General features: G+C 40.4%; 1 protein-coding gene across 1 annotated transcript in view; it reads right to left on the bottom strand.

Annotated features, from left to right (window-relative positions):
* The window catches only part of LOC137274198 (uncharacterized), a 29,220-nt gene extending 22,215 nt beyond the window's left edge, over positions 1-7,005 (bottom strand). The window contains exon 1 of the mRNA XM_067807252.1: positions 6,771-7,005. Coding sequence (XP_067663353.1) covers positions 6,771-6,906 — 136 coding nt within the window. The 5' untranslated portion in view covers positions 6,907-7,005. The remainder of the gene's footprint in view (positions 1-6,770) is intronic.
* Positions 7,006-14,448: the final 7,443 nt, after the last annotated feature.

The following is a 14,448-nucleotide window of genomic DNA, read 5'->3' as shown; positions in this document are numbered from 1 at the left end:
CTGGTTTTGACTACAGATTATACCCGTTACATATCTGTGTAAAGGTATAAACTATGGTTTAGTCTAGTTTTGTTTCTGGACTAAACTACCGGGAAAAAGGTATCGCCTACTTCGCCCAACCAAAATTTATGAAATTATTTTACAAACAGAAACTAGTCTTCCAAAAATTCGACAAAATATTCATTCTAATAATGGTCTTGCATTTGCCGCAATTCATTAAGAGAGAGTCAAGGGGTCGAAATTTGAAAAAAAACCCAACACATATGAGAATTCATTCAAAAAGAATATAAATAGTCACAAAATGAGACGAGAGCTAGGGACACGTCATATATAGCCAGTGTTACCACCCTGGGCACCCATATACGCCAACACACTGACGTTGTCAAATGGCGGATGGCGTCAGCAGGAATTAATCCTGCTCAAGAGTCCAAGTGAGTCTGTTCAAGTTCCTGTATGTTTGCTGGTGCTGGTGCATGCTGTCTCATCTGACGATCAAGACATCCCAGAGAAGATGGGAAGGGTTCATGTCTGGAGACTGTACGCTGACGTTAAATATGTGCAGTTCCGTCGTGGTCTGACCCATGGAATTGTATAATAAAAGATCGAGCAAAATTCTTGGATTCTTTGGACTTATAGAGGATTTAGCTACTGACTCATATCTCATGTTCACATTGCATCTCAAGGCAAAAGAAGACCAGCATTGTGTGATGATCATCGTATACCCTGCCTAGTATTTTAGAGAGAGGTTTATGTCTTTATTGCTACAACCGCTGACATTGCATTACATTGCCATTTGTACTGACACGCAACCTTACTGTCCACGTTATTCCTTTATACTGATATGTAATCGATCTGTGAACATAGTTATTTTTGTCGATACAGTTATATACAATTGCCGATGACAGAACACATCTTTGTTTGTTTGTTTGTTTGCCACTGCTGCTGCAAACCGTATGCAAATGGATCGCAAATGGTCAGAATGTAGATGGCCAAGTTCATAACTGAGCTTTGAACAGGCATGCATGAAATTGTGTTGTTCTGAACACGTTTCAAAACAAATAAATAGCTTACCATTGTAGTGTAACATTGCATGATGTAGCAAGCGATATTTACTACCCAAATGACATAAAACCGTTTAAACATCTCATTCAGAACTTGATAAGAAGAAAGAGGAAACCGGTTTCTTGAAACCTGGTAAAGTTATCTAAGTTACATTGTACTGGGCCCGCGACTAGGACACGGCGCCTGCTGTATGCTGGTGTTTGTTTAGTGGCGAGTGCATCTTCAAGTAGGCAGAAAGCAGCGCACTTCCACCTCTTACCAGTCGTACCGTCACTTGTAGAATCTCAGCCATGTGTGGACGTGACAAAGATTACATGTCAAAAACTGAAAGTGGACATGCCACTCCCAGTTTTATGCGTAAACTAGCATATTAAAATCTCAATAGAATTTTTATTGATGACATGTTATGTGAAACGCAGACGTCAATGTATTTAGTGGTGTGGTAAATGGAATACTTTGAAGGTGTTTTTTTGTCCAAGTCATGAACGCCTGCGTGCGTCAGTCGTCTGCATGGTGAATAAGTGATTTACTGCATTCAAGTTATATAACATGTCTACTTTTTGCTACTTGCTGCAGACGACGTTGTTCTTGTTGTAGATAGCGCAAATGGTATGGAAAGAATGCCTTGATAGTCTCACAAGTTAAAGTGAATCATGGGATCTGACGGTTAATATGTCTAAAACTAAAATAATGTTTTTAGAAAAGGTGCAAAATTATCATTTGTGGAAACGTTGACCTACAGGGAGATTAATGTGGTTGTAGTTTCTGTCTATAACTATTTGGGCTTAGTTCTTACCAGCCAATTACGTTTTTCTCAGAGCTGCAGTTCCCTTGCCATAAACGCCAAGAAAGCCTTGTTTGAAGTTTTGAGAACGATGTATTCCTATGGGCAGTTTATCTACAAGGTTTACAATATTTGATTCCCAGATCATGTCAATGTTGTTATACGGCTCCGAGTTGTGGGGCTTTCAGTGTCTACAGTGTTTAGAGAGAATACAACATTTAGCGATCAAACGGTTTCTTAACATTAGTGCAAGGGCTCCAAATGTTCTAGTTATGGTCGAATGTGGCAGATTCCCACTTTATTTGTCTTCTCTGTTGAGATGCGTCAAATTTTGGCTGAGAGCTACTCGTATGCCTAGTGATGTGTATCCACGTAAAGCATATGGAATGCTGTATTCATTGGATAATGTCAATTGCCATGCATATGGGCTTCATCTCTGATTGGTCAAAAATAAAACACCAGTATTATTTTTATTTCATGGTGCGATATATCGTGTTGGAGCAAGCCTATTGAGGGTCAAGGACAAACATGGTGGACTCGATCACTCAATACCGCTAATTTCGCAATTGCAGGTAAAAGAATAACCTATTTCATTTGAGAGGTTGTAGAACGAAAGCAGAATATCTAGCGATTACGGAAAGGTTATGTTTTTTCGCCGATCGGATGTTTTTAAGTGAAATACATAGTATTTCATCTCCGAGAGGAGATGATTTTCGTAGGCAAGTTTTTGGCGTACAAATGAAAAGTTGTCTTTTACCGAGATCCAAGCAATGTTACTCGGTACATAGTGCATCGATTTTAATAATTTTGGATGTATTCGAAAGTGAATTTATCTGGTTTTATTTCAGTAATAATCGTTGCTGTATATTCCACAATTTCCCACCCATTTTCAATTTGACAACTTTGTGCGCGTTACATCCGTTTCCTTCTTTATATGTAGGCTTGTTGGAACCAGGACGTATTAGTTTCAGCAATGCAAACCCCTATGAACTGTTCCTTACACGACCGCGACTTGACGAAAGTGCGTATTGGCATGACTAGATTACAAGTTGAACTTGGGCGATGTCATAACGTAATGAGAACACTGCGACCGTGTCAAATGTGTAACTTAGCCAGGATTGAAGATGAATTTTGTTATGATATGTCAAGCTTATGAAAGCTTAAGATCTAAATACCTGCTGTCGTCTGTACATCCTATCATATAAAAATCTAGTAAACGGCATGTGGTGATACAAAGCTGTTATAAAGCTGCCACTTCATGTTCAAGGTGCACTACATATGAGATGTCAAATGCAAGCCTCAACCTGCTGGTTACATCAGCGGTATATGGGTGATACTATAATGCAGTTAGAGCACCATAACTGAGGAATGGGTGTAAATTAGCCATTATTGAAGATGAACATCGCGTTAAAATGCCCAGTGTATGACCTCAAACGACACCGCTTGTCTGTACATCCTATGATATAAACTTATTAACACAAACGTTATTATTAAGCTACAACGTCATGTTTACTACGCACTAAATTTGAGACGTCCATGTTTGTAACATACAACGTCCAACCTGTTGCCGTATCATCTGTATATGGGCCGGTTGCCACACATGTTGAATAAACTATTAATATTACAACATGTCTTGTGAATGTGGGTGATTGTGAACGTCTGCGGACGTCAGTCGTTTGTAGGGTGAGTGAGTGGTTTACTGTGTTCAAGTTATACAATGACATGTCTTGTAAATGTGGGTGATTGTGAACGTCTGCGGACACCAGTCGTCTGTTGTGTGAGTGAGTGGTTTACTGTATTCAAGTTATACAACGGTATGTCAGGTAAATGTGGGTGATTATGAACGTCTGCGGACATCTGCGGACGTCAGTCGTCTGAAGGGTGAGCAAGTGGTTTACTGTGTTCAAGTTATACAACGACATGTCAGGTAAATGTGGGTGATTCTGAACGTATACGGACGTCAGTCGTCTGTAGGATGAGTGAGTGGTTTACTGTATTCAAGTTATACAACGGTATGTCAGGTAAATGTCGGTGATTATGAACGTCTGCGGACATCAGTCGTCTGTAGGGTGAGCGTGTGATTTACTGTATTCAAGTTATACAATGACATGTCTGTATCTGTACATGTGGGTGATTGTGAAGGTCTACGGACGTCAGTCGTCTGAAGGGTGAGCGAGTGATTTACTGTGTTCAAGTTATACAACGACATGTCAGGTAAATGTGGGTGATTCTGAACGTATACGGACGTCAGTCGTCTGTAGGATGAGTGAGTGGTTTACTGTATTCAAGTTATACAACGGTATGTCAGGTAAATGTCGGTGATTATGAACGTCTGCGGACATCAGTCGTCTGTAGGGTGAGCGTGTGATTTACTGTATTCAAGTTATACAATGACATGTCTGTATCTGTACATGTGGGTGATTGTGAAGGTCTACGGACGTCAGTCGTCTGAAGGGTGAGCGAGTGATTTACTGAATTCAAGTTATACAACGGCATGTCAGGTAAATGTAGATGTTAAGCCTTATGCGACGCAGGGCTCGGGCGTTTACGTTTTTGTGAAACCCACGGGTGTGATGCTGACAAACCTGGAAAGATCATATGGACAGGATTCGAACCACAGTAACACGTTTCTGGCAACGCAACACCGCACATGGATTAGAGGGCGCAAGAAACGACTTAGGCTCCCGTACCCGGGGAGTCTGACACCCGGTGATCAAAACACATGGTACAGGGGCATGTTAACAGCATTATCTGAAGGGCATGAATAAGCCCTGTAATTGTACAATATCTAGATGTTATTATTGCTCCCTCAGGCAGGTATTCAGGGTGGGGCGAGACCCCGAAAATATTCACTATTATGTTCCGTGTACAAGGCACACGGATCACTGGTCAGGGTACTGGAGACCGGAGTACGTATGAAGTGAACGTATCTACAGGTAAATATGGACATCGAGAAACCAACAACATTATTCACAGAACAGACCCGACATAGCTACGCTGCACCTCATCGCTGTCTGTGTCATTTCTGTGTTCACGATTATTCACCTATATCACGTTATCATCATCTTTTGTAAACAGTATCTAAATACACGATTTTACACATGACATACCTTGCTTTAATTACATCCACACCGTTCCCACGTCACTTAGAGTAAATCTCACCACAGTGTATAACAACTACACAAAGGGCAATGGAAATGAAAGTTGACGGGGTACAAGGATGTGAAGTGGTGAGGTATCGTTTACTGATCTGGGACTTTGTACAGGGCACACTGAGTACTCGGTCTGTCTGAGCGGAGTATATACAAAATCCTTGATTGTCATGGATTATGGGCGGTGGTTGGTACCTGAGGCTTTTGGGTAACAGGAAGAGGTTCGTGAGTGAGAGCAGTTGGTCAGTGGGCAGTGGTTGGTATCTGAGGGCGGTGGATAACAGGAAGAAGTTGGTGGGTGAGAGTGGTTGGACACTGTAATCATTACAAGAAAAGATCTGGTACTATAATCAGTGACAAGAAACGGCCACCCTGGAGTAAAAGTAGACATTATTAAATAATTATCCTCTGGGATGATTGTGAACCATCAGACTGTGGTTGTTAACAGAGCAGTCAACAATGACGCTGAAGAAATAGGGGAGCTGACTGTCGAAAACCAACACGCCTAGCTGCCACTGTACAGTAATCACCCAGTTCGCCTCAGGTCTATAAGTCTTGTTCAAGGAGTTTCAATACATGCAGCCGCTTTTATGAATTTGGATCATAAATCTCCACACACAAGGTCACCTTTTTACACATTCTACATCACTTTAACGTAGGGTATACAAGGGTATACACTTTTCTTCACACATCTGCAGGGATGTGCTTCTCTTTACTAAATCAAATGTGTTCTGCATCTGATTAAAAGTCTATGTCCGGTCATAATATGTGGGGTCATCACTGAGGAGTAGCCAGTCAGGAACAGGTGCGTGGGAAATACGCGAGCACACTGATAAACATGGGTAACGTAGAGTAGCCAATCGGGGACAGGTGTCTTTGAAATACACGAGCACACTGGTAAACATAAGTAACGTGGAGTAGTCAATCACAAACGGGTGTGTAGGAAATACACGAGCATGCTGGCAAACGGCTACACAGAAATACAAAGCAAATGTCGACCACACTGCCATGCTACTTCTACACACACGCACGCACGCGCGCACGCACGCAAGCACAACACAGGCACACAGACACTGAACACACACGTAGGCGTGTACTCTGACGGGTGCACGGACATGCAGCCGAGGACGGGTACACGGACATACATAGTGTTATGTACAGATACAAACGCTGGTAGATGGTTACACGGGTAGATGGTTACACAGTCATGCGCGGGTATATGGTAACACAGTCATACACGGGTACATAGGTATGTATAAGGGCAGATGGTTGCATGGTCATACCCGGGTAGACAGTTACACAAGCATACACGGGTAGATGTTACACAGTCATACATGGGTAGAAGCCTACACAGTCATACTGTACATGGTTAGACAGTCACACACGGGTAGATGGTTACACAGTCATGCACGGGTATATGGTTACACAACCAAACACGGGCAGATGGTTGCACAACCATACACGGGCACATGGTCAGACAGTCATACCTGGGTAGATGGTTGCATGGTCATACACGGGTAGACAGTTATACAGGCATACACGGGTAGATGTTACACAGTCATACATGGGTAGGAGCTTACACAGTCATACTGTACATGGTTAGACAGTCACACACGGGTAGATGGTTACACTGCCGTACACGTGTTAAGTGATACACTCTCGTACACCCGTAGACAGTCGTAATCCTCGATGGACGAGTCGAATATTTATCACCGCATAACGGTAGTACCGTGTCACAATACACCGTCAGGCAGTGTTAAAGTACAACTTACCCTTTGCCTGTGGCTTGTGGTCTCTCTCGACAATGTGTTCCTCAACAGTTGAAAGCCGTTTGTCGTCTTCACTAATAGATGACAGGCGTCTGCCAGCATGGAAAGATCTGTCGAAAGGTCCAGTAACGACGCTCATCTTTACCGAAAAACACAAGATATCCGATAGACCCCACCGCCACGAGGAGTAGAAAGTTCACAGTTATAGTAACTCCACGAGGGCGCTCTTCGAACAAACCAAGGGCTGCCAATTTACTCGAGTGTCATATGCTACCATGGGCCTAGCTATTTTACAACCGCTTTGTATGATTTGTGTCACTTCTTCGAGTATGTCATGTTACGAACGCGCCCATACCTTGAATCTTAAAAAAAAAAGTTTACTATTTGCAGATATCTGCCGGATGTTTCCTCGGTGGTAGTGTCATCACGGAGGTAGGTAACAAGGCAGTGTGGGTTAATAATGTGTTCATCCACAACTAGTTCGTGCATTCACTATCCTCATTAACTGTGCCTATATACAGATCTTACTTGAGTGAAATTTAACTTAACTGTTGTTTACGCTCCAGTGGCTTACACAGGATAGCACTGTAAATTGCTCACGGGTCTCGAGGGGTCATGGGTTAGTGTGCCCTTGATGTTTGTTTATGATAACTGAGTCCGAACGGAGCAATGGGGTACATTGCAATGTGCCGTGCATATAATTGGGGTACAGTGAAAATAATAGAACTCATAGCCAATCAGAAAGCGACATTTATGTGTGAGATAAGATACTAATCACTGTACTTAAGGTGATCACTGTACCTGGGCTGGTAATGTGCATTAACAAAGTCTGGATGTCGGCCGAGTTACCGACATCCTCGAGCGATTTTTAAAATGTTTATTCATCAACACATAGACATTAATAAGCAAATTCAGCGCATTCAATATATTTGAACCATCACGGTTTACCAGTGTGCTAAATAATGTTGATTGTATACACGTGGAAGGTTGCTTATTCGAGGCAAATGATCGCCAAGCGATGTACCTGCCGCCATGTTGGGATGCCGGTTACGTATGTCACCAGCATTACCTTAGGTACAGAAGAGTTACAGAGAGTTACAGTGAAGGATCAACGAGGTATGTAGTACACCCCGGGAGACTACACCAGTTTATCGTGTCTATCTGACATCAATAACTCGAAACTCTGTATAACGTGGCAGCTTACGTGGATGGGGTAGCTGTAACCCCCTACCAAGCTCACAATGCACGGACAGCCTGACAACTGCCCGTCGACAAATGAAGAGAAATAATATTTCTGAACTGATATAAACTAGAATTATTAACAAAACTAAACAAAACCAATTACTACATGACTCATAAAAATAAGTAAAAAACGTCAAATTAAGTACCGTATATACGGCTGAACCACTTAGTGTTACCTCTGTTAATCTGCGGAAGAAAGAATATGGGGGAACGGAAGGAACTATTTCCCACCTCGGGTTTGCCAAACAGAGACACACTTGTCAGCGACATAAACTTTGGTCAAAACGCACAGGCATGCACGCACATACGCACGCATGCACACTTACACACGCGCACATTCACATATACATAAAGCTGTAGTTGGTTCTGCTCTCCTGCGTCATGTGCACACGCAAGAAAGTTTAACGGTTTAACTGTTGTAGAAGAATAGAGTGTACGCGGGCAGGTCAACAGAAGAAATCCTGGCAACGCGATCAAGGCGTTTAGTTTACAAACAACAGCTTCGTGGGTGGAGGCGAGATACCCGCTTTCTGTATGAATTTGTCACGCGTTCACGGTTCGATGTGTTCAGGGAGTGGCGTTTGGGTAATACGTTGTTGAGAGCAGGGTTTATCAACCCGGCACGTTCGTTTATCGAAAAGCTTTGGTGTGGATCTATAATCAAATAGCTACAAAAAAATGCATGTGGAGGGGAAGGGGTAGGGTGGGGGATAAGGGCCGTATCAGATGACACACCGTAATGGATTACTATGACACGAAAGTCACCGTGGGAGTCACCTGGGCAAGGCAACATCAAGTTAGGAACGGATTTGGGATTGGGGATTCGAATCCCGAATTTGATTATTTTTCATATTCGGTATTTTTTGCATATTCGACACTCGGCATTCTGTATTCTGCATTTGAACTCTAAATATGTATTTCTTTAACACATTTGGACTTGGGGTCTTCAACTACACGTAGCTATACGTTTTGCATCTTCACTTGTCAAAATTCGGAATTCAAATGAACCATTTATCCTCAAATAATGTACATGTAGGGGGCAAAAGGAAATATGAACAAAATCCCTGTTTCTTATTAACGCCAAGCTAAATCACCCATCCAATATCACAGAATCAGTGATAGGAACCAATGAATGAATGCATGATATGATCATATTTCTAAAAACGGGTTTGTGGGTTAATGGAAATTAATATAGCTTTGAAAAAACTTCCATTTTTATCACTACACAGTCATTGAGGTTGTGTAATGCTGTGAAACCTGCAAACTGCGATTGGTACTTGGGAACCAACGTAATAATGTACGCTATCCAAGAAATGGTCGGCGAGAACGAAAATGGATCCTGAAGCACTATTCAGTCCACTTAGCCTCAGTGTTAATCACTACACTGCTGTGAATAATAATACTGAGCTTAAGTCTACTTACACTGAGGCTCTATTCAGTCCACTTAGTCTCAGTGTTAATCACTACACTGCTGTGAATAATAATACTGAGCTTAAGTCTACTTACACTGAGGCTCTATTCAGTCCACTTAGTCTCAGTGTTAATCACTACACTGCTGTGAATAATAATACTGAGCTTAAGTCTACTTACACTGAGGCTCTATTCAGTCCACTTAGTCTCAGTGTTAATCACTACACTGCTGTGAATAATAATACTGAGCTTAAGTCTACTTACACTGAGGCTCTATTCAGTCCACTTAGTCTCAGTGTTAATCACTACACTGCTGTGAATAATAATACTGAGCTTAAGTCTACTTACACTGAGGCTCTATTCAGTCCACTTAGTCTCAGTGTTAATCACTACACTGCTGTGAATAATAATACTGAGCTTAAGTCTACTTACACTGAGGCTCTATTCAGTCCACTTAGTCTCAGTATTTATCACTACACTGCTGTGTATAATAATACTGAGCCTAAGTCTATTTATACTGAGGCTCTATTCAAACCGAGGAACTATGCATCTGCTGTCTCAACCCACCTATGAATACCGCATATTGTAATTATGAAGTTAAATATCTGCCCCTAAGCTAATGACGAGTGCACTTTAAGAAGCATATAAATTTCATTTTAAAGAGATGTTTTGGCAGCGGTACAAAAATCTGTATCGAAACGTCTCACTCATGAAAAAAGAAAGGTGATATCCATAACGTTTGTTCTTTTCTGATGTTTAGTATGCTCCCTCGCAAAGAGGCAAACCTATACAGTAAAATAATATAATGTGAACACGGTGCAGTCACCCATTGTACAGTATGTAATAATCCATACTACCATGGAAATCTTTTATTTTCTAAAACACAAATTAGTCATTTTCAAAATGGTTTTTCAAGCTTGTCTGATGTTTCAATTACAAAACGAATACGTCATTTCTATCTTTCTACACGCACAATTTAAGAAAGGATCCCAGTTTCTTTTTTATAAGGGATGTAACTCTTCGATGACTAAACGGGGACTTTCAGGAAATGAAAAGCCACGTGCACTTTAAATGCAGTCAGTGTTAGTGTTTTGAAATATCTTTTTCTCATGGTGTGTGGCCTCATCATTTGCATCTGGATAATTAAAAACTAACTGAAAACGACACAAATATAATGATGACCTCAGTGAATTCAGCTCAGTTACATCTGTGTAAATTTTTCTAGGGACCATTCTAGGGACTCATGCAGTAAAAGTATTTTTCTGGATCGATTCCTTAATATCACCATTTCATGGTTTGTCCTGTTGAATCGTTTCTAAGACTTGTTGGTAAGAGAGAAAAAGAGCAGCACCAAAGTATATTAGAGAAAGTACTGTAACAACTCCGATGGTTTGTGAATCTCTCTGATGAAAGGATGTTTTACAAGTGTGCTGCTTCACAAAGCGACAAAACTATACAGCAGCATGATGGGAACAATGTACAGCAACTCATTAAAATTCACACTGTTCCATGTTTTAGATGGGTTGCCGAGTTCGTCGGATGTTACAACTATCAACGAATACGCCGTTTGTATGTTACTGATACGTGCACTTCAAAGAAAGATCCCAGTTTTGTTTTTATAAGGGAAACAACTCTTCAAGGATTGTTCGAGGAATCGCCGGAAATGGAAAGACACGTGCTCTTTACAATTCGCATTTTGAAACATCTTTTACTCATGGCGTGTATATGATTTATTCACCACAGACGTGAAGTGGAGGTGTACAGTGTATTCACCATCTGTATCTGCTGATATCTTAAACCCACTAACAACAACACTTCTGATCATGACCTCAATGATGTGTAGCGAAACGAATGTGCAAATTGTTTAAAGCGCTCGTAAAATCAGGCAATAGGCCCATAGCGAAGAAATGATATCCTTCTATCGATATATATCTCGATCAGTGAAAACCACCCATGATTGGTGAATACAATTTACTTGCGGAACTGCTGGTGTTCTGTCTGTCTGTGTAAAGCAGGCGCAGGTTTATTTACATGTTTAGTTGTCGTGAAACACTGCATGTAATGTCATGTAATGTCAAATCATACATGAACCCCTGAAACAGAAGAGTGCTAAAAGACTCTCACAAAGTAATGTTTTTTATATGAAACCGTAATCCTATAGACATTACCTAAAAACGGTAACGTTTCTTATCAAATATTCTTCATTCCACAAAGTCTGTAAAATGCTGGTGAAAGATTCCCACGATCACTTGCACTGGCACAAGGACACTGAGAGACAGACACCGCCACACATGATAACCTTAGTAATCTGCAACGAAGAAAGCGTGTGTGAGCAGGCACACACACACACGCACACGCACACGCAGGCGCGCACACACACATTTCCCACCCCAAAACACAAATAAAAACAACCATAAAAATAAAAACAAAAACCCAAACAAACAATCCAATGGAGAACACGTATTTCTTAAATAAGCATGGCATCCAACTATTTACATACATTCATTTCTCAATACATAAGTTAATGCAACAACCGCAATAATAAAACTAGCTCTGTTTCTTTCTCAGTGCGTCGTATATTTAAGCCCATCAGTGACTAAACTCAGTATATATCAACGTTTAATGGAAATTGAGGTCTTTCAACCGCAGTCCTGAATCTAATGTATGAAGTTCACATAAAGAAGACTTAAGACTATCCATTATAAGCATGTTTAGTGCAAAGTTCGGTTTTCAAATTCATATATACACACAATACATCGCTACAACACCAAAACATCCCGTAAGAAGGTGTCTTATAATTGTGGATTTATAAATTGTATAGTGTAGTAACGTCTGTCTCATTTCATCTGTTTCGAAAAGCTCGCTTTGATCAACACATGTACGCCTTTGTAGTGATCATAGCCAACTGAGGTTACCTCACATTTCTGAGAAAATTGGCTGAAGAGATTCAAATGCCGAAGCGTTCTGTGTGTAGGCCTGTTTGCTGACTGTTGTCTGCGCTTTGAAAGGTTTTACATACGTTTCTTAATTACAGACGAAACAGAGTTGATTTGTTTTATTTTTGAAAATGGGTAGTCGAGTTTGTCGGATTTTATCATTACAAGACGAATACGCCATTTCAATCTTACTTACAGGCGTACTCCAAAGAAAGATCCCAGTTTTGTTTTTAATAAGGGAAGCAACTCTTCAAGGGTTGTTCGAAGAATTGCCGGAAATGGAAAACCACGTGCTCTTCACATTTCGTAATAATTGAAATATCTTCTTCTCATGGCGTGTACATGATTTATTCAACAGAAACGCGAAGTGGGTGTGTACAGCGTATTCATTATCTGTATCTGCTGATTTCAAAACCCGTTGAAAAGGAAAGAAAAGAGTACTGATGAACCCAATGAAGTGCACCGGCAGACCTGTGCAAATTGTTTGAAGCGCTCATAAAATAAAACTATCGACCCATAGCTCAAATAATATCCCCCTTGGGGAACAATGATTATGACAAATGGAATGTATGTGTGTATGCTGAACGCCAAGAGAAACTTTACCTTCCTGTCTTTATGAATTACATAAAAATGATCAAAGATGTGTTAGAACGCATTAGTTTACTAGAAAGTTGAACTACACAGTTAAAACCACGGAAAGAAATCCTCAAATGCATTCATATTTAGGTGAAATGCACCTTTATCAGAATGATCAAATTGCCTTATTTTCGACCATGCCGAAATAAAACAATAACAGTGAATTAGATGCCCAAAGGAATAAAGGTTGAAACAAAATTCTGCCTTGAGACAAAGATAAACCGTTTAAAGTCACTATTTTTCAACGATGAAGACAAGAAGCAACTGCTGTAGCGGGTGTGAAAATGTAAAAGAACCATTCGTATGGTTTCAGTATTTTGAAACTGCATATTTGCATTAGGGAAAGTAAGTAAAACATGTCTTGTGAAAAACTGTGTAGGATCATGTAAAATTATCTTTATTAACATTATTGTAACATTTTTCCATTTTCTGTTTACCTACAGCAATAGCACTCGCCAAGACGTAGCAGTGTTCTAGCAGTATTTACATCTATTTCAAGTGTAGGAAGATTCTGTAGTGTATAAAGAGAGCCTAGAATGCATGACATTAGACACAAGTATGAGAAATATGCCACTAATAACAGCTGAAGAGCGAAGAAGATACCTTGTGATGGTGGAGATGGGGTCGACATAGAGTGTTGTTGCCAACGCCCTCGGATGCCATCTTGTCACGGTTACAAGACTTATTCAGCACTACAGAGAGACCATTGACAGACTAAGTGGACGTCCAGGACCCATTCCTGCTATAGTAAAAAGTAACATGTGGCTGGGGAATTTCTTGTGGAAATGTACAAGTTCCATAAGATCAGGGTTACATATGACTGCAACCACATGAGCCCTAGCATATGTGAAATGTCAGTTTCGAGATATTTTCAAAGATATGGGTAAGATACCCTGTGAGGAGCTAAAAATACTGTGTGAAAGTTGTTGCTGTTGTTGTTGTTGTTATAATTAAAAAAAATAATCTTATAGGATATTTTATTTTGAAACAAATGAAACAGTGTAAAGGTATTTTGGAGTGCTGATCAAAGTCATACACAATCACTACATAGGGTATTTTTGGAGTGCTGATCAAAGTCATACACAATCATTACATAAGGTATTTTTGGAGTGCTGATCAAAGTCATACACAATCATTACACAAGGTATTTTGGAGTGCTGATCAAAGTCATACACAATCATTACATAGGGTATTTTCATTTGAAATCAAACATATGATAACATCAACTAAGAGGTAAAGTTTCTTCGGTTCTTCGGTGGGGAAGACTACATTCCAAGCCAACCTGTGACAAACATCACAAACAAGGGTATTTTATTTGGGATTACAGAATGGTAATAGTTTATCCATATTTCCATGTGTGACAGAAAAGGCTTCTGTCTGTTTGATGTCTATTTTCATACATATGTCTATATTCTATTGATTCAAATGTGACATATTGCATGTAGATAATACCAGTA

The sequence above is a fragment of the Haliotis asinina genome, chromosome 2 (assembly GCF_037392515.1).
Source record: "Haliotis asinina isolate JCU_RB_2024 chromosome 2, JCU_Hal_asi_v2, whole genome shotgun sequence".
Lineage (NCBI taxonomy): Eukaryota > Metazoa > Mollusca > Gastropoda > Lepetellida > Haliotidae > Haliotis > Haliotis asinina.
The sequence above is the reverse complement of the archived record's forward strand: the minus strand, read 5'-3'. Positions and strand labels throughout refer to the sequence as shown.